At 44.0% G+C, this 26,228-nt stretch overlaps 2 protein-coding genes across 7 annotated transcripts in view; one reads left to right on the forward strand and one right to left on the reverse strand.

Moving 5' to 3' along the window:
• IKBKG (inhibitor of nuclear factor kappa B kinase subunit gamma) overlaps positions 1-2,674 on the forward strand; it is a 42,578-nt gene extending 39,904 nt beyond the window's left edge. For 4 of the 5 annotated variants that reach the window (XM_027838920.1, XM_027838923.1, XM_027838922.1 and 1 more), the window contains exons 13-14: positions 81-169; positions 666-2,674. In XM_027838920.1, coding sequence (XP_027694721.1) covers positions 81-169; positions 666-823 — 247 coding nt within the window. In that variant the 3' untranslated portion in view covers positions 824-2,674. The remainder of the gene's footprint in view (positions 1-80; positions 170-665) is intronic. The other variant, XM_027838924.1, reaches the window with a different exon arrangement.
• Positions 2,675-2,745: 71 nt separating this feature from the next.
• On the reverse strand, positions 2,746-24,461 carry LOC114025497 (selenide, water dikinase 2). 2 transcript variants are annotated; one of them, XM_027838926.1, is made up of 8 exons: positions 24,101-24,193; positions 22,578-22,681; positions 21,237-21,344; positions 19,899-20,053; positions 18,346-18,436; positions 16,953-17,052; positions 4,198-4,407; positions 2,746-3,674 (listed from the first exon to the last, which is right to left on the reverse strand). In XM_027838926.1, the coding sequence occupies exons 2-8, from the start codon at positions 22,671-22,673 to the stop codon at positions 3,451-3,453; spliced, it is 984 nt and encodes a 327-aa protein (XP_027694727.1). In that variant the 5' UTR covers positions 22,674-22,681; positions 24,101-24,193; the 3' UTR covers positions 2,746-3,450. The 2 variants fall into 2 exon arrangements, with proteins under 2 accessions (XP_027694727.1, XP_027694726.1); XM_027838925.1 differs by lacking the exon at positions 2,746-3,674 and having other exon boundaries at positions 3,716-4,407; positions 24,101-24,461.
• Between the last annotated feature and the right edge of the window lie 1,767 nt (positions 24,462-26,228).

The raw sequence follows: 26,228 nt of genomic DNA on the forward strand, positions 1-26,228 counted from the left end.
AGAAATGATTTCACAACCCTGGGGTGGGGTAGGGTGGGTGGGTGGGAGGGACACAACTACTTACTAGTTTATTTGCCAAGGGCTATGAACACAACTTTCTGCTTTCAAAGTATTGAAGATATGAGAAAACGGCATGTAGAGAACCCTCAGCCAGCTTTGCCCCAGCCAGGTAAGTCCCAAGTCCCTAGACCCTTTAGCCGAGAATGTTGTGATTGTATAGAAGTTGGGGTGGAAAGGTTTCCTGTTCAGAAAGCCACGGCTTAGCAAGGAAAATTAGCTACTTGGGCTGCATTACTGTTGTTCTAATGGGGCTGCACCTGCAGGGCCCACTCTAATAGAGCTGGGAATCCTTTCTGGCCTGTAGACTGGGTGATTGGGCCCTACTTTCTGTCTCTGCAGAATTTGTCTGGGAATTTGTATGAAGCACTAGGAGGCAGGCCTTCTCCTCTATCCACATTGCCATCCACTTGGGTCAAGGGACTAGCTACTTAGCACAAAAAGTTTAGGGCCCCATGTCATAAGAGTGGTCTGGGGTAAATGTTCCCTTTTGGCATGGGTACTTTGCTGTCATTTCCCTAACTCCCCAAATGTATGTATATGTGTGTGTGTGTGTGTGTGTGTGTGTAACTTGGTGGCAATGACTAATGGATGTTTTCTTCTCTTAGCTCATCTTGTCAATCATCACCTCTCCTTTCATCCCATACTACCCGGCCAGAGGAGAAGTCTTCCAGATGAACAGCCAGACTTTTGTTGTCCAAAATGTCAGTATCAGGCCCCAGATATTGATACTCTGCAGATACATGTCATGGAATGTATTGAGTGATCCCTTTCCCACACAGCGGTGTGGCCCAGCATAACCAAACCCACCCTGCCATAATACCCCATGCTTGCTTTTACTTGCCCAGCCCTTGATGATAAATCATTAGCGATTTCCATTTGATTGTAAGTTTAGAAGAGATGGTGAAATGGTCTTCCTTCATTTAGTTTGCTCTTTGCCTGACCTGGCTTGCCCGCCTTGCTGTACCACATATGTTAAGTCCTTTCTGGAGCAGAAGCATCATAGGATTGAAGATCCAGAACTGGAAGCCATCCAGTCTATCCCTCCCTTCATTTTACAGAGGAGAACCTGAGGCCCATGGAGGTCGTTACACAAATAATAGCCATCAGAGATAGCATTTAAAAGCATTTAAATTCAGGTCCATTGACTCCAGCCTACACTGCCTCCCAGTTTTGTCACCTTTCTGTTGGAACAGAGAGGCAGCTGGAGCAGAGTAGGGGATGCTACTGCCTGCCCCTCCTAGGCTATTCTTGCTGTAGGCAGGGAGGGATCCTTGTCCCTGGCTCTTGGGGAGAGAAGTCCAAGCATTAAGGTGCCCCTGGGGTCAGCCTGTACTAGTTGCCATTTCTATGGTGCTTTTAAGGTTTGACCCAGGCTTTACATGCTGTCTCTCATTTGAGCCCTTCAATACGCTTGAGGCTTAGGTATTATTTCTTCCCATTTTACACATGGGGAAACTGAAGTTCAGAAGTGAAGAGACTTAAGGGCCTCACATTTGGACCCAGGTTCTCCTGACTTTAGGTCTAGCATTCTAGCACATACCCACCCCCCTCCTTGGTGGAGATCAGTTGGTTATGCTTTAGTCCATGCTTGGGAAACATAGGCAGTCAATACCAAAGATTCAGATCATACCGCAAAGATTCACTATCATACCCCACTGGGATTCTAGCACTTTTGTGTTCATTGGGTTGGTTTTCTTGCTACATTCAGACTTTCATAACTTGCCTCTTATCCTGATTGTGATGCTCAAAACTTGTACTGAGTATACTAGTAACTAATGTATAGTTACTGAATATAAAGACTTGCCATTCTTTCCCCCAACTTACAGTTTAGAGATTGGGTTCAGCTACACAGTGCTCACTCTACCTGTGCTAGACTTGATTTATCTTTTTCCCTGCCAAATCCTGTTGGCTAAGTTTGTCAAAGCAGTCTTCTTCACTTCAAGCTTTAGTATAAATGCAACACCAATTATAAGTGTAATACTGAGATACTATTGGATTGGGGAAACTAAACTAGCCTTTCATAAATTCAGGAGGCCTCTTTTACTACTTTTGGCTTTAAAATGGCTAGGTCCTTCACCTCTTCCCCCCTTGTCAAATTGAGCTTGGTTTTTTTTTAATCTCACAATCTCCAGTAACTATAACTGAGAGACAGTATGGGACAGTGGTGATAAGAGTGCTGGGTCTGGAGTCAGCTGTGTTCTTGTTCTGCCTCTAGCACGCAATTCACAATCCTCTCAGCAGCTCTGGAAACTCTCTAAGACTCAACCACAGATGAGTTGATATCTCTGTTGGTGAAGTTTCCACACTGGGTATTCTTATGCTGGTTCTACTAACCTGGCTCAACTCCTGACTGCAGACCACTTTTCTACCTCCACCCCAGTGGCCTTCTCATGAATTAGAGATGCCTTTGCTGCTTTGTAGGTTCCCCCCACTCCCTCCACATCCCTGGCCACTGTGACTTAGTGGTTTAATGCAAATACTCCGAACACAGGGAAAGAGGAAGGAACTGCATTGCAACTGAATTTTTCTTCCCCCTAAGTAACTACTACTGTGGATTACTGAAAAAAACGACTGTATTTGTGGAAACCATTAAATAACAATGGTGGCTAACGTTTATAATTTTATTGTTTCAAGTGTATACTTTTAGGTGCTAGGGCCATGCTGAAAGAATAGAATTCAAACAGATCCTGAGAAATGAGCCTTTTTTATTGACACCAGGAATTGATAAGAATTTAGCAATGCCAAGGCTTGGGCTCTGGGAATCTGCTCAGCTTCTTCCAGCCCTCAAAGGAATTTAATGGGAGAAGCATCATAAACAGAGCCAAGGCTTGTGCTGGTGCAGGGCCCTAATTCCCCACTTCTGGACAAGTTGCTCAATTCTTGGCCAGAACAAGGAAGAAGCTTTACGGGTGAAAAAAATCCCATAAATAATTCCTGAGCACCCCATGTCTCCCACTACAGGTTTAGCAGAGTTCTTGTTTCAGCATTATTCCCTGATGATCTAAGTGGTTGTCAAAGTGTCCCTTGTCTTCAGTAAATAACCTCATTTCTTATATGTAAATCTGTTAAACCAAATAAGCTCTCCAGGAACCCAGTTGTGAGAAAAATCCTTCAACAGTCAGCCTCATCTTGCTTCTAGAAAGGGGAAATATGGGCTAGACTTAGCCATAAAGTAGAAAATGTGAAATATGATGAATTCATTTGAAACTCATGTAAAAGCAGCTATTTTCCTTAATTGTCTCATTAGAATAAGTAGCTCAATCTAGCAGTAATTTTACTGTTTGATCAGGTTTCTTTGGAAATTTCCCCTTCCCCAAAACAAGTAATTAAGTAGTTAAGTCATTCATGATTGTTTCCAAAGGTCCCCGAGGTTCAAACAACAGGGCCATTTTATGAAGCAGGCTCTGGGCTGGTATTGGAGTTGTCATGATGAAGAGTATGTCCCCGGGGCATCACTTCAATAATGCGTGGCTTGTCAATGATCCTGGCAGTATGGTTGCCTTTTTCCACAATGCCGATAATCCATGCTTGATGACCCTCTCCATATTTTGGAGACTTGATTTCAGCACAGAAGCGGGCTGCTTGTTCTCGAGGCAGACAGATTAGCAGCCCCCCTGTAAAAGGGCAACATCACAAAAGACCTCAGACACAGAAGACTTCTCTACTTAAAAGCCAAACAATGTTTCAGTCTCACTTCTAACCTAAGCTCTTCTGAAGTACCATTTGACCTCAATGGCAAGTATGTTTCTTGTACTCAGAACTGCCATCACTATGGCTCTTGTGCAGGTCTAGGCCCTTGAAGGGAAAAAGGCTTTTCCCACCATGGCCAGTGTATCCAGCCTTCTAGGACTGCACCTGAAGATTTCTATTCAGATGCCATTGGGCTTCTGCCCATGAGAGGCCATCATTGATGTCTAATTTGATGCCAGAGGTAGCAGAAGTGATAAAGCATCTGTCCTACTGGAACTGACAATGTGGGCTTCAGTGCCTTGTACTCTGGGCTTTTAAATACTTTAGAGGCTCGAGATAGGAAGGTTCTAAATTTTTAAAGAACTTTGTGTTGGGGTGGGGGGAAAGGGTGTAGTGATACCTGACACTGATAGCATGAAAGACAAGAGTTTTTGTTTTATCACCCACCTGAGGTTTCTGCTGATGTTCCTTGGAGAAGCCCAAAACGCCCACTGGCCTTACTGACAGCTGCCATCTTGGCAATAATGGGCAGATTATGAATGACAAAGGACACTTCACTCCTCTGTTGTTTTGCAAGGTTCTGGGCGTGTCCCAGGATTCCAAAGCCAGTAATATCAGTGGCTGCATGGGCGTTAAATGTGTGCATTAATCCTGCAGCTGCAATAGAAGAGATTGCAATTTGGAGAAAAATGTTTGGAAATAGTTGTCATATAACTCACTTCACAACACTTTTAAATTTAAATTTCTCTGATACTTAAATCTGTATGACCCTGAGCAAGTCAAAACTTCCCTGGGCTGCTCTTTCATCCTCTGAAAAATGAAGGGCATGGATTAGATGGCTTGAGGTCCCTTACAACTGTACATCTATGATTCCCTCAGTAATAGCCATTTTCCTCTTTCGTCATCTTTGCTAATTTAGTGGGTGTAAATCAAGAATTTTATTATTTATTAATTTTATTAAAATGATTTATTAATCATTTTATTAAGTGTTTACTTTGTGCCAGGCTTGAGATAAAAAGAAAGGAGCTCTAAGAGTTCCCAATCTAATAGGGGAAACAAGATCAACATGTAGAAACCATATAATAGGCCTGAGGGCCAAATCCAAACTTTAGGCCATTGCTGTAGTTTGCCACCCCTGATATAGAGGACTTGGAAGTGATCTCAGGGGGAAGGGGAGAGAGACTTCTTGCAGAAGGAAGGACAGTATTCTAGGCATAGAGGACACAGTAAAAATGCAAAAAAAAAAAAAAAATCACAAGATGGGAGTGTTTTGTTCAAGGACTAGCAAGGAGGCTAAGGAGGCTACAACACTAAGTTGTAGAAAAGAGAACAGTGTAAGAAAATTGCAAAGGTAGGAAGGTGCTGGGTTACAGAGGGCTTTAAATGCCAAACAGGATTTTCCACTTGATCCTGGAGGTGGTAAGGAGCCACTGAAATTAACTAAGGGGTGGCCTCGTCAGAGCTGCACTTTGGGAAAATCACTTTGGTGGCTGAATGGAGTGCGGAGAGACAAGACAGGCAGAGCCTCCAGCAGATATTGCCATAATTCAGGCAGGAGGTGATGAGGGCCTGCACCAAGGGGGTGGTGGTATCAGGGGAAAGGAGGAGATATAACTGAGAGATGGCAATCAATTGGATAAGAAAGTGAGGAATGGGGGATGCTACCTAAGTTTTGAACCTGGGGGTACCCTTAACAGTAACAGAAGTTTAGAAGAGCAGACTTTAAAAGAGGACTTAAGGGGAGTTTTAGATATGTTCAATTAAGGTGGCTATGAGACATTCCAGTTGGAGATCTAAGATTGTGGAGGTCAGGAGAGAAGCTGTTTAAGTAGATCTGAAAATCAACTGCAAAGAGATAACTGAATCCATGGAAGCTGATGAGATCATCAAGGAAAAGAGCCCAGGACAGCCTTGAGACATCAGCAGGTGTGACCAGGATGGTGAGCAAATGGATTTAGAAGAAGCAATCAGTTTCCAGGAGGAGAACCAAGAGAAAGCAATGCCACAAAAGGAAAGAGCATCCAGAAGTGTGATTGACAGTGTCAGAGATAAGGACTAAAAGGCCATTAGATTTGTCAGTTAAAAAGATCACTGGTAACTCTGGAGATAGTAATTTCAGTTGAACTAAGTTAGAAGCCAAACTTTGGAGAGTTAAGATAGAGGAAAGGAAGTTGAGGCACTTATTTTAGACTTCTCAAGGAGTTTTGCCATGAAAGAGGAGAGATAACGGGACAATTCTGAGGATGGGGGAGGCATGAGCATGTTTGTGGGCAGCAGGAAGCAGCTGGTGGATGAGAGGTTGAAGATTAGTGGAAGACGGGATGATAGGGTAAGCCAGAATGGAATCACTTGTACATGGAGAACAGAGACGAGGAGGAGGGGAGAAGAATTTTTTCTTAAGTATGAGGAAAAGTCCTCAGCTGAGAAGGTGAGAGACAAGGGTGCCAAGGGAGGTTTGAGGAGGGATGAAAAGCTGCTGTGATGAATGGGAGTGAGTTAATTAGATTGCCTTGCAGCAGTGAGGGTGCAGTTATCTAACATATTTGTAGTGGAAAAAGCATGGTTTTATGATGTTCTCCAGCTTCTTTTCAGCAGCATTTGAATAGCATGGAAGGCAACAGATGGTGGATGGGGCATGGTAGCACCAGATCATTAATAGGATAATGGAACAGAGGCAGAGTCAAGATGGCAGAGGAAGCAATTGATCCAAGCTTGCCATCCCTTCTCCACAATGGTTTAGAAAACACAACAGTCCAAATTCTGATGGGTAAAGACAAGAAAAATTCATTTTTCCAGCCCAGGACAGCTTAGGGAGAAAAGTGTATGGACACTGGGTATGGGGTCTGGCCAGGAATGTGTGTGGTGGCTGTAAAGAACATTCCAGGGATGGAAAGAAGGCTGAGATAAGGCACCAGGGCAGACAGTACCAAGGGAGAAAGGGACACCTGAACTAGTGCTAAGGGTGCCATCTGGCAACTATGTTACCCACTACCCAGTTCTGGGTCCCACATCAAGCAAAGAAGAGCAGTCACAGCAAGCATGGATGCTAGCTGCGTATTGAACAAAAAACCAAGTTCCAGAAATGCAGCAGTGTGCCCACAAGCAGAGCAGCAATTACAGCCTCTAGTCCAGCATTTAGTCACAACACACTACAGTGGAATAACCAGGGTAAGACTCCCGGACTAGTAATAAAATTTCTCTGAACCTGCAGAACCTCGTAGTGAGTTGACAGTGACTGAGTCCAGCAACTGTCTCCTGAAATTCAACCACTCACAAGCCAACAGACCCAGACTTGGGTCTCTAACCAGGATGGTAGTGAACAGACCTTGCCCTGGATCACACCACTTTGGGAGCACTGAAAACTTGGAGGCTCCTAGACAGTTATGAAAGCAGTAGAAGGTCATAAAAGGACCGAAGCCTAGGTGAGACATCTTCCCCAAAATGAGCACAGCTCAGCATTAACATAAAGTCCAAAGTCTTCATGAAGTCCTCATTCTCTTTGACCTCTCTGCAGCCTCTGACACTGCTGATCACTCCTCTCTCCCTTGATAAGGTCTTCTGTTTAGATTTTTTGGGACACTCCTCTCTCCTGGTTCTCCTCCTACCTGTCTGCTCCTTCTGTCTCCTTTACTGGATCCTCTTCCAGATTATGCCCTCAGGTTCTGTCCTGGGCCCTCTTCTATCCCTCTAGACTACTTCACTTGGTGATCTCATCAGTTCCCATGGATTGAATAACTCTCTTTATGCTGATGATTCCTGTCCCAAACTCTCTGGTGACTTCCAATCTCACATCTCCAACTGCTTCTCAAACATCTTGAACTGGATGTCTAGTAGATACCTGAAACTCTTGTGTCCAAAACAGAACTATTATCTTTTTTTTCCTTTTTAAAAAAATTTATTTATTTTTTAGTTTTCAGCATTCACTTCCACAAGATTTTGAGCTGCAAATTTTCTCCCCATCTTGCTCCTCCCCCACCCCAAAATGGCATGCATTCTGAATACCCCTTCCCCCAATCTGCCCTCCTTTCTATCTCTCCCCCCTTCTCTTATCCCCTTCCCCTTCTCTTTTCCTGTAGGGCAGGATAGAGTTCTATACCCCATTTCCTGTATTTCTTATTTCCCAGTTGTATGTGAGAACAATTTTTTTTAACGTGTTTTTAAAACTTTGGGTTCCAAATTTTCTCCCTTCCTCTCTTTCCACTCACCCTCATTGAAAAGGCAAGCAACTTGACACAGGTTATACATGTGTAGTTATGCACAACACTTCCATAGTAGTCATGTTGTGAAAAACTAACTATTTCCCTTAATCCTATCCCGCCCCCCATTTATTCCATTCTCTTTTGATCCAGTCCCTCCTCAGAAGTGTTTGCTTCTGATTACCCCCTCTCCCAATCTGCCCTCTACTCTTATCATCCCCCTGCTTTCCTGTCCCCTTCCCCCCCCCATTTTCCTGTAGGGTAAGATAGATTTCCATACCCAATTGAGTGTATATGTTATTCCCTCCTTAAGCCAAATCCTATGAGAATAAGATTCACTCATTCCCTCTCACCTTCCCCCATTTTCTCTCCTCTGTAAAAGCCTTTTACTATCTGCAGAACTATTATCTTCTCCCCTAAACCCTTCCCCCTTCCTACCTTTCCTATTACTAGAGAGGGTAGCACCATTCTCCCAGTCCTTCAGACTCATAACCTAGGATTCTTCATTCTCACCTGCCCCCCCCAACATCCAACTGTTGCCAAAGCCTGCCCATCTCACCTCTGTTGCACCTCTCAAATAGGTCCCCTTCTCTTCTCTGACACTGCCCCTACTCTGGTACAGGCTCTTATCATCTCATGCCTGGATTATTTTAATAGCCAGCTTTGGGGGAGGGGAGGGTGTCTGCCTGCCTCAAGTCTTTCTGTACTCCATTCAGCCACTCAAGTGATTTTCCTAAGTTGTAGGTATGATTATGTCGCACACCCCCCCCCCCCCCCCCCCCCCAGTAGCTTCCTATAGCCTCCAGGAGCCAATACAAAATCCTGTTTGGCATTCAAAGCCCTTCATAACCAACCCCCTCTCCTCCTTTTCCAGTCTTCTTATACTTTACTTCTTGACACATATCCTTTAATCCAGTGATACTGGCCTCCTGGCTGTTCCACAAACAAGACCCTCCATCTCTTGGCTCTGGGCATTTTATTCTCTCTGGCTGTCCCCCATGCCTGAACACTCTCTCTCTTGTGTTCTACCTACCTCTCTGGCTTCCTTAAGCCCCAACTAAAATTCCACCTTCTCCAAGAAGCCTTCCTCAACCCCTAGTAATTTCAGTGCCTTCTCTCTTTGAACTATCTCTTTTTCATCCTGTATACAGTCTGTTTTGTATATTTTTTTCATATTGTCTCTCATTAGATTGTGATTAGATTAGATTAGCCCTTGAGGGCTGGGATTGTCTTTTGCCTTTTTGTATCCCTTGTGTTTAGCACAGTACCTGGCATATATCAGGCACTTAATAAATGTTTACTGAATTAAAAAAATATATCTTACCCAAAAGGGAAGCAGAAGGGATAGGAGTTAAGGGAAAAGGGGGAGAATAAGAAGTGGAGTAGATTAAGGAAGGCAGAAGTCAAAAGCAAAACAGTTTTAAGTGGGAGGAGGAAATAAAAAAGGAAAAGTATAAGAAAATAGGATGTTGGGAAACACAAGCAATCATATCTGTGAATGGGATGAATTCACCCATTAATAGAACAAAAAAAGAAACTGAACAAACCACAAATGAGCTAAAAAAAAACCTCAGGATTAGATGGATTTACAAGCAAATTCTACCAACCATTTAAAGAACAATTAATCTATACTACATGAACTTTTGAAAACGTAGGCAAAAAGAATCCCACCAAATTCCTTCTATGACACAAACATATCAGGGACAGTCAAAATAATAATAATGACCATACAGCACATACTATGTGCCAGGCACTGTGCTAAGTAAGCACTTTACAAGTATTATCTCATTTGATTCTCAGGAGAACCCTACCAGGCAGGTGCTTTTATTGTCCTCATTTTACAGATAAGGAAAATGAGGCAAGCAGAGGTTAAGAGACTTGCCCAGGGTCATACAGCTAAGCCAGTAAGTGTCTGAGTCCACATTTGAACTCAGGTCTTCCTGATTCCAGGCCCAGTGCTCTATCCATTCATTGTGCCATCTAGTTGTCTCCTCAAAACAAAAAAAGAACACTATATACCAAATTCCCTAATGAATATTAATACATACATTTAAAATAAAATATTAGGAGATTCCAACAATATCTCATATGAAAAAATGCTTAACTCACTAATAATTAGAGCAATACAAATTAAAACAACTCTGAGCAATACAAATTAAAACAACTCTGAGGTACCTTTTCATATCTTTTATTCACTTATTAAGAAACAGCCTTGCAATTTAATATTAATGTCATTTTGGAAGAACTGTGAGGTACTGCCTTACACTCATTGTATTGGTTAAGTTGACAGAAAAGGAAAATGACAAATGCTGGCAGAGCTGTGGGAAAACAGGCACACCAACACAAGGAAGCTGTGAACTAGTCCAACCACTTTGAAAAACAATTTGGAACTATGCTCAAAGGGCTACTAAACTCTGTATACCCTTTGGCCCAACGATACTGCTATTAGGTTTTGCCCCAAAGTGATCAAAGAAAGAGGGAGGGCAGCTAGGTGGCACAGTGGATCGAGCACTGGCCTTGGAGTCAGGAGGACCTTCATTCAAATCTGGCCTCAGACATATATAACACTCACTAGCTAGGTGACTCTGGGCAAGTCACTTAACCCCAATTGCCTCACCGAAAAACAAAGAAAGAAGTAAAGGACCCCTGTGTACAAAAACATTTATAGCCATTCTTCTTCTGGTGGCAAAGAACTAGAAACCATGGGGATGGCCATCAACTGGAAAATGGCTGAACAACTCATAGCACAACTACTGTGCTATGAGAAATGATGAAAAGGATGGTTTCAGGAAAACCTGGGAAGATTTATATTAACTAATGCAGAGTGAAGTGAGTAGGATCAAGAGAACCATTTACACAATAACAACAATATTGTACAATGAACTTTGAGTCTTAGAACTCTGATCAACACAGTAACCAACCACAATTCTGAAGGCTTTATGATGAAACACACTATCTACCACCTGAATGAGAAGTGATACAGACTGAAGCATATTTTCTTTACCTTTTTTCAGGGTAGGGGAAGGCAAGATTGGGTTTTGCATGATTATATATATTTGTAATGAGCAGGGTTTTTTTTTTTTTTTTTTTGCCTTTTCAGTAGTTGAGGGAGGGATAGGAGGGAGAGGATTTGAGGCTGAAAAGAAAATTAAGTTAAATTATTTAAAAAAAAATACAGACCAGGTTCAGATTATTAAAATCTAGCCAATAGCTCAGTAATGTTCAGATTTCTTAAGAGTCTGGCCAATATGGTGGATGTTCTAATAAACCTTGTCTTTGGCTAAAAGGTGGCTTGGGTCGAATTCTTTCAGGCAGGACCCATTTGTGATTTTGGGGTCCCAGCACCCCTAAACCTCAACATTTTGGTGGCCCATACTAACTGCCTAACCCCAAGTTCTTCTCCAGCCAAGACTATGTAAGCTTCCACCCCCCCCCTTTCTTGCTCTGCAGTTGGGGATGCTCTCCAAGCACCAAGGCTTGGAGATGCTTTTCAGGCAGACAGTTATGAGGCTGTCTTGCACTCAGCCTGAGGCTCTCAGGCTCTCAGTCCACTGAGTCAGTTTGAGGCCATGGACCTGGGTACACCTTCCACAGCATAGAGGACAAGGATGGACACCCTATCCGGAAGCATATGCCCAAATCTGTCAATTCTCTTGGCCCCAGAGAATTGGAAAAACTGCAGTTGCTTTTTGGTTCCCTGAGGCTTACTCACTCCCTTCCCTCTACACCCCTGAATCCTCCTTCATGGAGGTTACAGGGAAAAGTTAGAACAGCTAAAAGTATCTTGGCAGATTCTGGAGGTTTGGTGATTGATCATTAAGGAGTTTTGAAACACCTCCTTACAACCCTGGTCACTCCCTTCCCTTGAGTCAAGAGGGTATCTGTTAACTTCTCCCATAGGAGAAGAGAGTTCACCCTTTCCCCCTCACCTTTGATTTTTGCCTTCCCCCACCTGGGGAAAGGAAGGAGGGGAGAGGGGCAGCAGCTACAGCATGGTCCCCACTGGCAACGGCCTTGGGCAGTAGGGCAACCTTTGTTTGGAAGCATCACCCAGGTTTAGTACATCCTGCTCAAGTTAAAGAAGCTGGCCTCTAAACTTGGGTAAGCAAGCTCTTTTAAAGTTGTAGTTATAATGGTTAATGATGAGATGTTGATTCTCCGTGCAAAGTAATTTGGAAATGCATTTAACAAAACTGATTGGTAATGGGTTTGTTTCAAGTTTCAAATTGGTGAACTTTTTATATCAGTTATGTCAAGCAACTTTTCATAATTTGGCTATTGTTGGTTATTGTTTTAATGTGTAAACTTGCCAAAAAGCTTGTTTGGTTTTGTCTTGCTGAGAATTTGCAAGTATATAAAAATAATCTCTAATGATTGGCTTTTTACACCAGGACAAATTTAAATTTGAGATGTAAATCCTGGAAAAGTTTTTCCTAAGCTGTGATTAGTGAAACTTGCTGTTTGAGGTAAAAGCTCATAGGATTTTATTTCGAGTTGTCTGATGGAATGTAATAATCCATCCGATAATCAAATACACCATCTGAGAGAAATGCCACAAGCTACTTGGAGAATGTGATACTGGTGAGAAGTCAGCATTGGGAAAAGCCGAAAGGACAATTTTAGCCTCAGTCTAAGATGGGATCCTCCTGGCTCAGTTTCCCCATTATGTTCCTTTGATTTTGTTTGTAGTTTTTTTTTTTTTTGGCTAGGCAATGGGGTTAAGTGACTTGCTCAGGGTCACACAGCTAGTAAGTGTTCTGTGTCTGAGGCTGGATTTGAACTCAGGTCCTCCTGAATCCAGGGCTGGGTGCTCTATCTACTGTGCCACCTAGCTTTGAAAAGGAATGCTACCCACCTGGCTATTCCTAAGTCTGGCTATGAGGTGGATTTGATACTGCATGATTGGAAAACTGAGTTATCTGAATCCAAACAGAGCTAAAGATGTTTTATCCTGTAATTTGGGCCCTGCAATCTTTTCTGTCAGATTTGTGTCTTCCAGGCTATAGGCCATTCACCTACAGTTTATAGAAAACAGTGGGTACCAGCCAATGGTCCCCCCATCATTCCCTGGATGCAGTCTGTGCTCGGTTCCAGTCAACCTCTTCTTAGAGCCCCTTGCCAGCAGGAAGCAGTTTCAGAAGCCGAGACCTTTATCCCTTACACCAAAAGAATTTGGGTCCCATTTGTCTGGGGGAGGAATGATGGGGTTGGGATCTGGACCCCAGAAGGAAAAACCCTGGACATTTCCATAGCCAAATCTCTGGGGCTTGCCTGAGGCTATAAGCCCATCAACTGGCCTTTCATTGTGGCTACATCCAATCTTCCAATTCTGTAACCCTTAACCTAGCCTAGCCCTCCATTGTCTTACCTCCCTATGCCCCCCCACCCCCCACTTCCTACCCTTAATCCTTCTCCCTTGGCCAGGTGGTCCAGGTCCCAGGCGTTCTATTACCTCACAGTCCCCACAGACTACCTGGCCACTCCTAGATCCCTCCCAGTCTTTCTGTATATAAGATCCATCTTGTTTCCATTAAGGTGCTCAGATTATTAAAATCTAGCCAATAGCTCAGTAATGTTCAGATTCCTTAAGAGTTTGGCCAATATGGCAGATGTTCTAATAAACCTTGTCTTTGGCTGGAAAAAAAAATACAGACCAAAAAAAAAAAAGGAAAAAAAGAGATAAATATATGTGATATAAAATAATTAAAACAAGAAATTTTACAAGTGGGAGAGAGATAATTGGACAAGGGACTTGAGAAGGCGATAGTATAGAACTGATCTAGTTCACTCAGAGGTCAAGAGGAGGGGAGGAGAGGCAGAACAGCTAGGTGGCACAACTGACTGGGCACTGTATCTGGAGTCCAGAAGACCTGGGAGTTCAAATCTTGCATCAGATACTCACTAGCTGTGTGATTCTGAGTCTGTCTGCTTCAGTTTCCTCAAGTGTAAAATGGGGATAATAGTAGCTGCTTGGCACATAGTAGGTGCTTAATAAATGCCTATTTCCTCTTCTCCATCCAGTTCTCTGTCAGAGAACTGAGGGCTTGAGGGATTAAAGGTTGAGGTAGAGGCAAAGAACAGGGTTAGGGGTTTTTACAGCAGAGGGAAAAATTATGATCAGATAAAGGAATTTCAGAGTCCACGAACACGGAAGCAGAACACTTGTGGATGATTGCAAGGTCAAAGATATGACCACTTGTATAGCTGACGTGCTGGCACTAGGATCCTAGTTGCTCCCCATTGCCACTTCCAGGTTCTTTCCCTCTACTGCCATGAGAAGCAAGTAATATTCCAACTCCCCTACCCTGACCAGCGAATCAGGAGTTACGAATGAAAAGCACAAGCAGTGTTGGGAAGCATGGCCAGGGGGCTAGAAGAGATGGAAAGAGAAGGAAAAGGTTTAAGATGACAGCTCAATTGTTACCTATGAAGCAGGCATTCCAGAGCACACAGTGGAAGGAGGGTAGATTTGGAGTGGGATTTGGTGAGAGGTGGGGGTATCAGGATGAGGCGGACAGGGGAAGTTTGTACAAGGACAGCCAGGAGGTGCAGAATCACTGGGATAAGTAGGGTGTGATGACATGAGGCATAACCCGTTTTAATTTGCACTCCTCTAATTAGTCATTTTGAGTCTTTTCCCATAGCTTGCATTTCTTCTTTTGAAACTACCTTTTCATATCTTTTATTCACTTATTAAGGAAAACAGCTTTGCCATTTAATATTAATGTGCTATTTTGGAAGAACCTCCCTCCCATTTCCCCCACTCCCCCACCCTCCTACCCTATGAGTTATCTCCAGCAATGGAGATGGTCTCATCAAAGTCCTGGAAATATCTTATGCCTGATGTTCAAATCCCTGAGAGGCAGCTAGGTGGCACAACAGAGAGTACTGGACTTGGAGTCAGGAAGTCCTGAGTTCAAATCCCACCTCAGACACTCACTAGCTGTGTGACCCTGGGCAAATCACTTCACCTCGCAACCTGCCTCAGTTTCCCCATCTGTAAAATGGGGATTATCAGAGCACCTGCCTCCCAGAATTGTGAGGATTAAATAAGATAGCACTCTAAAGGACTCTGCAAACCATAAAGCTCTATATAAATGCTAGCTAGTAATAACAAAATCCTAGGAAAAAGAACATTTTCCTTGGTTATAATGTATATAAAGGCCTACAGAAGTGTGAGTTATCATTATCACTCTAAAACCAGGCCTTCAATTACAAGGTCAACATTGGACCAAGAACTGAAATGCTTTACTAGGAGTGAAACATTTAAAAGTAATGACTGCTTCCCAGCTTAAAAAAATCTGCAGCAAATATCACTGATTAGTCTAATATCTGAAATATATGGGAAATTGACATAAATACATAATAGTGACAGCCATTCCCTAATAGACAAATGTTCAAGAGATACTGTTTCCCCCCAAAAAGAATTACAAAGTCTAAGTAACCATAAGAAAACACACTCCAAAATCCCTAAGCTGTTAAATGGGTAAAGATGCCAAAAGATGGGAAGTTAATGTTGGAAGGGCAGTGGGAGGAGTAAGCACTCTGATACGTTGCTGGGGGTACTGTGATGTGGTCCAGCTGTTCTGGATGTCAATTTGGAATTAAGCAAGACAGTGACAACTATCCATACCCTCAGATCCAGCAATCTCACCATTATGCATATATTCCAAGGAAGTCAAAGACAGAAATTCAGGTCTAATATACACCAAAATATTCATACCAATACTTTTTGTGGTAGAAAAAAACTGGGGGAAAAAAAAAGAATTGGCTGAAAAACTGATGGTTTATGAATGTAGTAAGAAACGACAAATATGAATGATTCAGAGAAACATGCAAAGATCTGAGGTGTTGCACAGTAGAATAAACAGAACCAAGAAAATATAAACAATGACAATAATGTAAACGGAAAAAAATCACTAAAATGAAACTCAAGTAATGACAAAACCACGTAGATTTTGGAGAAAATAGTGAAATAAACATTCCTTCTTCCTCCATAACAGAAGCAGGGGACTGCTGGGACAGAATGGTGGATACTTACTTAAATCCTATGTGGTCACTACTGAATGTTTTTGCTTAACTGTTTTTCTCTCTCACAAGGGAAGTCAACCTGGTGCTATTGGTGGGGTGGAGAATGGGTTTGAAATTACTTATACAAACAAAAGGAATCAGTAAAAAGGCTAACAAGACTTAGTACCTCTAATCAATACAATAACCACCACAATTCCAAAGGACTTATGATGAAACATGCCGCCCATCTCCAGAGAGAGCTGATGGACTTGGAGGGCAGACTGAAGCAGTTTTTTTTTCCTTTCTTTCTCTTGTCCTACCACGCCCTGCCTGCCCCCTGCCCCCCCCCCCCCCATGTGGACACCTGTTTTGAGTGACTATACATATCTGCAACAGATTTTGGTTTTTTGCCTTTTCACTGGGTGGGGGATTGGGTAGGGGGAGGAAGGGAATTTGGAACTGGAAAAAAAAATCTGCTAAAAAAAAAAAAAAGGCTAATATCACCTCAAATATAAGTCCTACAGGTACAATGGCTATTAACAGTGTGAGGTAGCTTCCTCTTGGAAGAAGTTATTCACTAGGCCTTGGGGAAGGAAAGATGACAGGACTTAGTGAGTCAGAGCTTCTAGTCTGAGCTGTGTCAGTGATCTCAGACAAGTCACTTCCCTTCCCTGGGCCTCAGTTCCCCCAAGTGGGATCTCTCTGGGTCTCATCTGTTTTCCTAGCTCTAAAAAGGTGACTGAACTACACTTAGGAAGTGCTTTCCAATACTGAATTAGGATTCTGATGTGGAACAGCAGAAAGAGCATTAGAAGACCTGGATGAGTTCCAGTTCCAACACTCCTTAGCTGTGTGTTGGCCAGTTTCATAGATGTCTCTGAGCCTGTTGCCTCATCTATAAAATGGGGACGGTACTACTGAACAGTACCTTACAGGGCTGGAAGGAAAGTACTCCTTTGGAGATGTGAGATGTTACAGAATTCTAAGGGCTCTTACCAGTTCTGTTCAGCATAGCCATGCTAAACATTGCTTCTTGATAGGCTAATTCGACGTCTTCTTTGGACACCACCAGCTTTATTTTATTCCATCTTTCTGGCTAGAAAAGAAAGATAATATCATCCCCAGACTGAAAGCATTTGATTTCCCCAATGCCATGAGCCACAATGGCTTTCTCTGCTTCCAATAATGAGGTCATTATTCTTAATGAGATCAATGTTCTTAATCATGTAAGGCATATAGATGAGGCTAGGATCCAAGGAGCTGTTAGCTATCCAGTTAGGTGCTGGGCTAACAGCAAGGCCCGAGGACCAAGAAGGCCTAAGCATATTACACAGGAAGCTTCTCAGTTGCTAACTCCAATTCCATGAGTAGTTTCAGTGTATTGGTCCAAAGTTCCAAAATCAGAGTAAGTTTTCTATTACTTATGCCTGTTCTTTCTCCATTTGTGCCAATGATTAAGAACTAACAATAGTCTGTCCTCATTTTAAGTGAGGGTGGGAGCAGAGCAGGGTGCTAAAGCCTGTGCCAACTGTTACAGTGGCAATGGTTCTGGCTCATCACTTATATGAGTATGCCTTGCTTCTGCTCTTCTCAGGACGAACAGATCAAATTCATTGGTAGGAAGGCTGAGGTCCCTCAGCCTTAGGGGTAGGGATGCTGAAACAGTCCAATGAGAAAGCCAGAAATCTTGGGCCAAAGTCCGAGTGGAGTTTTTTCACCTGTCCTTTTGTTTACCGTCAAGTTAGCAGGCCTCTTCCAATGAAGGGGTTTCTTACTGGCATAAATTGAGAGAAGCCAAGAAGATGCTGAATCCCTGGCTCTGGTTTCATCTCCATTGCCTTTGATTCTTTCTTTCTCTGTGAAGTTGTGGGCCATTAAGCCTTTAGTAAATGACATAGCCATGGGAATAAAGCCAGACATAGCACAGTTTAGAGACTATTTAGTGGGAGTAACAAGAAGCTTCATGACGTCTGATCACAAGCATCTGCTGAGTTAGCAGCTCCAGGGCTGGTGAATCCTTAGCAGGCCTGACTCTCTGACCGTGAGGACAAAGGTGAGAATGGTTATATTACATTAAAACATGGTGTGCTCCTTGAGGACAGGTCTGTTTTTGCTTTTTCTTTGTATTTCCCAGCCCTTAGCCCAGTGCCTGGCCCATAGCAAATGCTTCGTAAAAGAAATCATCAAGTTTCTTGTTATTCTCACTAAACAATCTCTGAACTTCCAGGAAGTGTTCTGTGTCTGGCTTCGTTCCCATGGTCATGTCATTACTAAAGACTTATGGCTCACAACTTCACAGATGCCTTGCTTGATTTTGTACTTTTGTTCTCCTGGATGTTAATACAATAGCTTATTGTCAATGAGACCAGCTTGGGTTCCCCATGCTTACATTATCCAGCCACTGGTGGGCATTGACAGCAACCTGGGTTCCTAATGGTTTGGTCAACACAAGCACGTCCCCAGGAACTGCACTGTCTGGCCTGAAAAAGAAAGCACTTCTGTTTGCTTACAGAGTACATCTTTGTTCCAGGGATACTTGCAGTGGGTAGGCTAATGCAGTGTTTTGTATTGATATATCTAAGTGAACAAATGAATGGATTCTCAGGAATCTACAGAGTCCCTAGGTTAATTCATGGTCAAGCTCTGAGTGCAAGTGCTGGCATCTGGGTGGTGAGTGCCTGTGACTCCCCCTCCATCAGCAAAAGATGTACTAGGTGAGTTCCTTAGGGAGCAGAGGGGATAGAACATGGGCCATGAGTCCCTGACTATGCCTTGATAACTCAGAGCTTAGTGCAATCTCTAGAGAAAGAAAGAAGCAGCTAAGCACCAAAAGGAAAAGGAGACAAGGGGCCTTGAACCCCAGAAGGCTTAGATTCTTCATGCAAGGCAACTAAATACTGCCTGCTTGCTTTCTGCCTCTGGCAACAAAGTGGCCCACAAGGCTCTAGCTTGCTCTTGTCAATTCAATTCCAGTAATGATGAAAAAGTCCAAGGAGGATCCATGAGCGTGACTTTGGAAAAGTAGCCCTTATCCCAAAGTCTCCAGCTTATCCTGCCCTGGCCAGTGGTACACAGGCTGGAAATGGCAAAATAATAGCTAACATTTATATAGTGTCTACTATGTGTCAGGCACCATGCTAACTAATTTCTATTTCATTTGATCTTCACGACAAACCTGAGAGGTAGGTGCTGTTATTATCCCCATTTTACAAATGAAGAAACAGAGGTGAGTCACACAGCTAGTAAGTATCTGAGGCCAGATTTGAACTCAGATCTTCCTGACTCTAGGCCTGAGCTCTGTGTACTATGGTGCCTGCTAGCTGCTCCCCAGAAGGTTGAGAGCAATAATGTCTACAAAGGTCAAAGGGCTTTGTCTATAAAGGGGTTTCCTGGTAACAACCCTGTGAGGTCAACATCTCTCAAGAACCTGAAGGTTTGTGAAGCTCTTTATGGATAAGATCTCATTGGATCCTCACATTACCCCTGTGAGGCAGTTGCTATTATAATAATCTCCATTTTATGGATGAGGAAACTGAACCTGACAGAAGCTAAACAACTTGCTGAGGTAGAATCTGAATCCAGGTGTTCTTGATGCCAAGTCTAGTACTCTCCATGATATCTTCTCACTGAAATAAAGCAAAGGGACCATAAGAGGAAGGCTCCATAGGCCTCAGAGGTCTTGGAGGTACCATGAGAAAGCCAGGAAGATCAATTTTTGTAAAGAATTCACTTTCTTCTTTCTATTTAGGTGGTTATCCATCTAGAAAGAAAAGTAACACAAAGTAGAACCTAAAAAATAAAGAGAGAGAGGGGCCCTGCTGAGCCTTCATCTTCAACTAAAACGAAGGAGTTGGGCTACATGACTGCCAAAGTCCCTTTCAGCTTTCAATTCTATATTAAACAAACATTTCTGGTTTGTTAGCTCTCTGTACGTCTACTCACATGATGAACTCATTAGGCTGACAGACCACAGTAGCAACACCTCCAATAATAATCCAAGGGTTTATCACAGTATGTCCCCCTGTCACTGAGGTTCCTCCTTCTTCAGCAGCATCTCGAAAACCTTTGACCATCAGGGGCATGATCTTTTCTCGTTCCTGGAAGAGAAGTCCATCAGGTTGACCCTCCCACATGGAATATCTTCTCCCTTTCCTCTTCCTAGCCAAATCTGGCTCCACCGCAATGCCTCTTTCACAAAGCCTCAGGGATATTTCCCTCCTGTATATCCTAGGACACTCATTGGACACTACTGCTCACAGCCTGGTGATAGATGTCCTGGTATATTGAACTGTATTCTGTCTCTCTCATAGAGACAGAATCCATCTCATCTCCCCAGTAGGCTTACAAGCACCAAGAGGTGCTACAAGTAAGTAACCTCTCTCTGTTCTGCATGATTGTGTCTCTCCCCAGTTATAGCCTGGGGCCTCCCACAAAGAAGGTATTTACCAAACAGCTGATGGCAGACTCTGCCATGGCCTTCCACAGACAGTGAACAATGGTAAAGCCCTAAGCTGATGGGCTGTAACAGGTAGTAGAGATAAAGGAAAAAGGGAAAAGCAATGCCCTCAAGGAGCTTCCTTTCCATTGGCACCTCAGTGAATGTATAAGGTGTCACATTTAAAACAAAATAAAGGAATGAGAGAGTTCTCAGGGACCTTCCTTGAGATTTTTGGCATGAGTACTTGGGTGGAACAGATCAAATAGGGGACAGGGGTGGGGAAAACCAATTCAAGTTTACATTGTAGGAAAAGAAAATGTCTTTCACATTGAAAAATCATAGGAGTACAAACAGAGCTGGAAGAGACTTTGGAAATCAGAGGGTCCAACCACCTCATTTTACATATAAAGAAACCAAAACCCAGACATGTCAAGTGATTTATCCAGGGTCACCCAGCTAGTAAATTTCTCAGGTGAGATTCAAAGCCAAGTCTTTGCTATCAGGAGATAGCAAATCCAGAGCTCTGGTCACTGTATCACACAGCCTCCCCTAAATCATTACTATCCCTTAGCCAGTAGTAAAGTTTTAAAAAAAAACGTGAACCTTATAAAATCAGTTTTACTTAAAGGGCTTCTCTCTCCATTAAAAAAGTATTTCTTGAGTCTTTTCTTAAAAGCAGTATGATCCTAACAGTTATAAAGGAAAATCAACTACTCAGTACATGAGCCCAAGCTAGTGTATCCTTGTGGGTCTTAAAACAGCCAAGAACTGCTTTGTACTGACCCATGACCTCAGCCTGGCCCACTTCTTCAAAGTCTCCCTTTCCTCCCCCCCCCCCTCACCTCCTCGTTCATCTTTTGGCTGATGCTGAGGAGCATCAGCATGTTATCACAGTCAGTAATGCCCATGGCATAGAGGTCACTGAGCACGTTGGCACAGGCAATTCGTCCCTAGAAAAGGAAGCACACAACCAGTCAGCCAGGAGCCATGGCACATGACCTGCAGCTGATGAGCCCCATTACATAAGGTGACCTGTTAACAAAAAAAATTCTCAATCCCAGGGCTAGACCTGCAAACTCTTGGCCCTTTATGGGGCAGTAATGGGCACAAAAGCTAGAACAAACCTTAGAATCATTGAGGCTGACCCTTGTTTTACAGAGGAAAAAAGAGCCCAGGTCAGACAGTAGGCTGTTTACTCAAGTCTAGGCCCCAGGTCTCCCAATTACCAGGCTTGCATTGGTTTTTTGTTTTTTCCCTCTCTACCACTCAGCTTGTGGGCCCAGAGTTGCAGGCAGGCAAGGTCCTGAAAAACATCTGTGTTGTACTGGTGGAGTTGTGACCTGATCTAACCATTCTGGAGAACAACTTGGATCTAGGCCCAAAGGGCTATAAAACTGCATACCCTTTAGCCCAGCAATGCCACTGCTAGGTCTGTATCCCAAAGAGATCAATGAAAAGGGAAAAGGACCTATATGGAAAAAAATATTTACAGCAGCTCTTTTTGTGAAGCTAAGAATTGGAAACTGAGAAGATGCCATCAATTGGGGAATGGCTAAACAAGCTGTTATATGAATGTAATGGAATTCTATTATGCTACAAGAAATGATGAAGAAGATGATTTCAGAAAAACCTGGGAAGACATATAAGCTGATGCAAAGTGAAGAGAGCAAAACAAGCAAAACTATACACAGTAACAGTAGTATTGTAACAATGATCAACTGTCAAAGACTTAGCCATTCTGATCAATACAATGATCAACGATGATTTCCAAGGACTCATGATGAAAAAAAAATATAAAAAAATGTAATCCACCTCCAGAGACAGTTGATGGACTCTGGGTGTAGACTGAAGCACTTTTTTTTTCTTTTATTTTTCTTGCTTTTCCTGCTGCCCCTTCCCCCTCTACCCCCTGCCCCCCCCATGGCTAATGTGGAAATGTTTTACATTACTTCACATGTATAATGAATGGGTATTGTAATTCTTGCCTTCTCAATGGGTAGAAGGGGGAAGGAGAGAATCTGGAACTCCATGCTACACTGAGGGCAACAAGCTAACTGAACAGTGCACAGGGAGGGGGCTTTGAGTTTCTGGCCTAAGACCATTTGTGGCCCAGCCAGTGTGGCTGCTAGAGACACTCCCCTTCAGGCTACCTGGTAGAAGTTTGTTTTCCTCTTCACACTTACCATCATGTAAGGGTCTTCAACCAAAGGGTAAAAGAAGTCTGTGGTTTGCACAAGTGAGAGACCTCCATGTCTCAAGGGAATCACACAAGAATCCATTCCTATCCCTACATGAGAGACAAGCAATTTCAATGCCAAGAGCTAAACCTCTCCCACTGGCTGCTGGCCATCCCAGGTCTAATCCAAATTTTCTGCATTCCCTTCTCAACTACATCCTGCTTGCTCCCAAGACTAAGATATTAGATCCTTCCCAGGCTCTAGCCCATTCTCCCTACTCCATAAACAGTTTTCAGAAATAAGTCCTTCCCAATGTCAAAGAAGCTTCTAGTATTGTGACAGTTCTCGTGAATTCAGGGCAAAAGATCAATCTCTAGGATGAAGGTGGCCTCCCTCTTCCCAACCCTCCCTCTCCATTTCCAGGCTGGATAAAGAAGGGCTGTGGGGCTAAAAGTCATTTACTTTCTCTTTGCCAGAATGGGGGAGCGCAGCATAGCTAGAATCCTGAGGAGTCCAACGCCCCTTTCAGAGCTTAGGAAACAATGGGTAATCCTTGATGTAAAGGTTTAGGTGGCAAAGTTGGCTGTTCTACGGACAGCTAGGTGGCGCAGTGGATATAGCACTGGCCCCAGAGTCAGGAGGACCTGAGTTCAAATGCGACCTTCAACGCATAACACTAGCTGTGTGACTCTGGGCAAGTCATTTAACCCCAATTGCCTCACAAAAAAAAAAACAACCGGAAGTCCTGGGGGCAACAGGAGACTAAAATCCAGAGCACAATCATCGCAAACATTCTCTTTTAAGAATTTAAGTCAGTAATGTGAAAATGTTTGATAGGAATGTATATGTAGAGCCTATATCTGATTGCACGCCATCTTGGGGAGGGAGGGGGAGAAAATCTAAAACTCCAAAGTTTATGAAAGTAAACGTTAAAAACTAAAAATTAATTCAAAAATAAATAAATAAATTAATAAGAATTTAAGTCAGTAAGGTCCAGGGAAGAGAGTGCAGGAAAACCTGGGTTCAAATCCCAGGCTCTGCCACCTAGTCCCTGGGTAACTGTAGGTAATTTTTTCTCCTCCCAGGGCCTCAGTTTCCTTCTGTCAAATGAAGGGGACTGGTCTCTATGACCTCAGAGCTGTAAATCTATTGAGCTCCAGAACTTTGAACTAAACCAGGGATACCTTTTCTGAGAGTCTCAAGCCCTCAGTACGACCCTGAACACTTCCCCGCCAGGCCTGGGAGGGGAGGCTTGGGGGAGTGTCAGAGGGCTCTCTCTCTTTCCCGTTCCCCAACCTCTGGGTCCTGGCCCACCTCTTCTGGAGATGCAGCCTCCCCTCCCCACCTCTCTCCCTCGCCCCCTCTTCCCACCTCCTTCCTCTGCTTTCCTCTCCTCTTTTGCCCCCCAGCCTCTTCCTCCCGCCTCCCACCTCCTTCCTCTCACCCTCGCCCCCTCCCCCTCCGACCCCCCTCCATGGTCCCCCTTACCCCCTCCCCTGTCCTCTCACACTGCCCGCACTTGCACTCACCAAGGGCCCGGGAAGCCGGGCCGGGGCCATCCGGCGCGGCCCCGTCCCCGCCATCGCCACCGTCGGGCGCGGGGCAGAGCTCGGGCGCCGGAGCCACAAGGGGCCGCGCCAGTCCCGCCAGGAGCGTGAGCAGCGCCTCCTGCGGGACCTTGCAGCCTCAGCCCTTGAGCTCCGAAAAGCCCGTCAGGCGCCAGCTCGGGCTCAGCCCCAGCGCCTGCGGCTCAAAAGGCCTGTAGGTGCCTGGGGAGCGCGCGCCCGCGCCCGCGTCCTCGGCCGCTGGCAGTGACGGCGGCAGCTGCGGCGGCGACGGCGGCGGCGGCGGCTGGGGGGGCGGCACAGCCGCCATGGCGCCTGCTCAGTCTGGGGACCGTGGGTCTAGCCTCACGCCTCTCGCGAGGATACCGGGCCACTGGTGTCTGGAGAGAGCCCTGAGGAGACCCAGGGCCCTGGCCGCATCTCGCCCCCTGGCGTCACAGGCCCGCCTCCTACGTCATCCCCCCGCCCCGGCGGAAACCGCTCATCTGGGACGGGACTTTGAAGGCGGCTCCCGAGAGACCTTGCCAGTTCGAGGTCAGTGAACCTGGGGCTCTCGGCCTACCTGCATTTCAGTTTCCTCCGGGGCAAATGGGGGGGTTGGGCTCCTCAGGCTACCCGAGGGCCCCTCCGGCTCCGGGACGAGTCGCGCTTCTACTCTCGCCCTCAATTACGCGCCCTCACAGTTCTCCCAGAAGCAGGCATTTCAGCAGTGGTAAATAGAAGTTAGCCAGTCCCTAACTCTCCAAGAGCTCACAATATAATGGGGCAGACAACACATAGGAAAGTTTCAGTTGCAAGTCAGCCGGAAAAGTCCCATGGGCCTTAGGGTGCAATGGCCAAACAAATGGTAATACCTCTTCTTTAATGTTATTTCCATTGATAACATAATATCAGTTTTTGTGTGGAACCATTGGCCAGGACCAAGGACTTTGGTGACAAGTACTTTCCTTTTTGAGTCTTAAGTAGCTGTGGCTGCAGCTCCTGCAGGAACAGTGGCCAGGCTGCATCTCCACGGAGGCTGCTTCTCAGGATGATGGTTGAGGACACTAAGCTGGAAGCATGGCTATTCCCAAGGCTCTTGGGTTCAAGGTCTGGGTCTTGGACTGTGACATAAAAATATTCAGGGATTTTTTGATAAATAACTTCTGCTGATCAACATGCAAAGGCATTTTAGTAACCAGTTTATTACATGCTCATAGCATGGTCCCATGGTACCCAAAAACCAGTGGATCCTGAATAGCATTTTCAGAAACCCTAGATAGTCTTTAATTACGTTAGCAAGTTGAGTCTAGTTGGAATTTTACAGTGGGCAAAGGAGAAGGTAAAGATTTGCACATCAAAGAAATAATAAAAGGGGAAGTTCTACATCAGATAAAATAATAAAAGGATCAGCAAATACTAGGGGATTTAACTGGAATTTGCAGATGGAGTAGGAACTAATTAGATAGCAACAAGGCTATAATTGATGTCACAGCTTGATTTTGCTGACTCTAGCTAGTTGACTTCTAAGCTAGCTGTCTTAACGAAATGGTGGTCATAAAGCCAATACAGAAATATTCTCTTACCACACTCTCGCTTTTGGTTATTGATTGCCTGACACGCGTATCTCAGCCATATTCATGTACAACCTATCAAACTTCTCTTTGGATGCATTAAGTTTTTTGATGAACATTTCCACAGATATAAGCATTGGGAAGCATTCAATATAACAGTAAAGCAAAAATAATACAATAGCAATCATTAGCATTTCCTTGATCCAACCCATTATTGGCAACCAACCTTAAGCTTCTTCAGATTCTTCCCTAGCTCCCCAAAGCAATTCAAGTGCTGGGGAAATATTAAGGGTTTGATCAGACACATAGGGGCAACTTTTAATTAATGTTCATTTAAACAGTAGATTTCTTATCCTGTTGTCTTGGGTTTAACTGTCTACCTCATGAAGTCATCTACTTCTGGGAAATATTTTCCTTTGGAAATTTTGTGTCATTTAGACTCATTAAGAGACATGCATCCTGAATCAACATCCTGGAGTCCTTAACTGGAGTGTCCCTTGTTAACAACACCTGAAATGGACCTTGCTCCTAGGGCAGTT

The sequence above is a fragment of the Vombatus ursinus genome, unplaced genomic scaffold (assembly GCF_900497805.2).
Source record: "Vombatus ursinus unplaced genomic scaffold, bare-nosed wombat genome assembly UNPS02014831.1, whole genome shotgun sequence".
Taxonomy (NCBI): Eukaryota; Metazoa; Chordata; class Mammalia; order Diprotodontia; family Vombatidae; genus Vombatus; species Vombatus ursinus.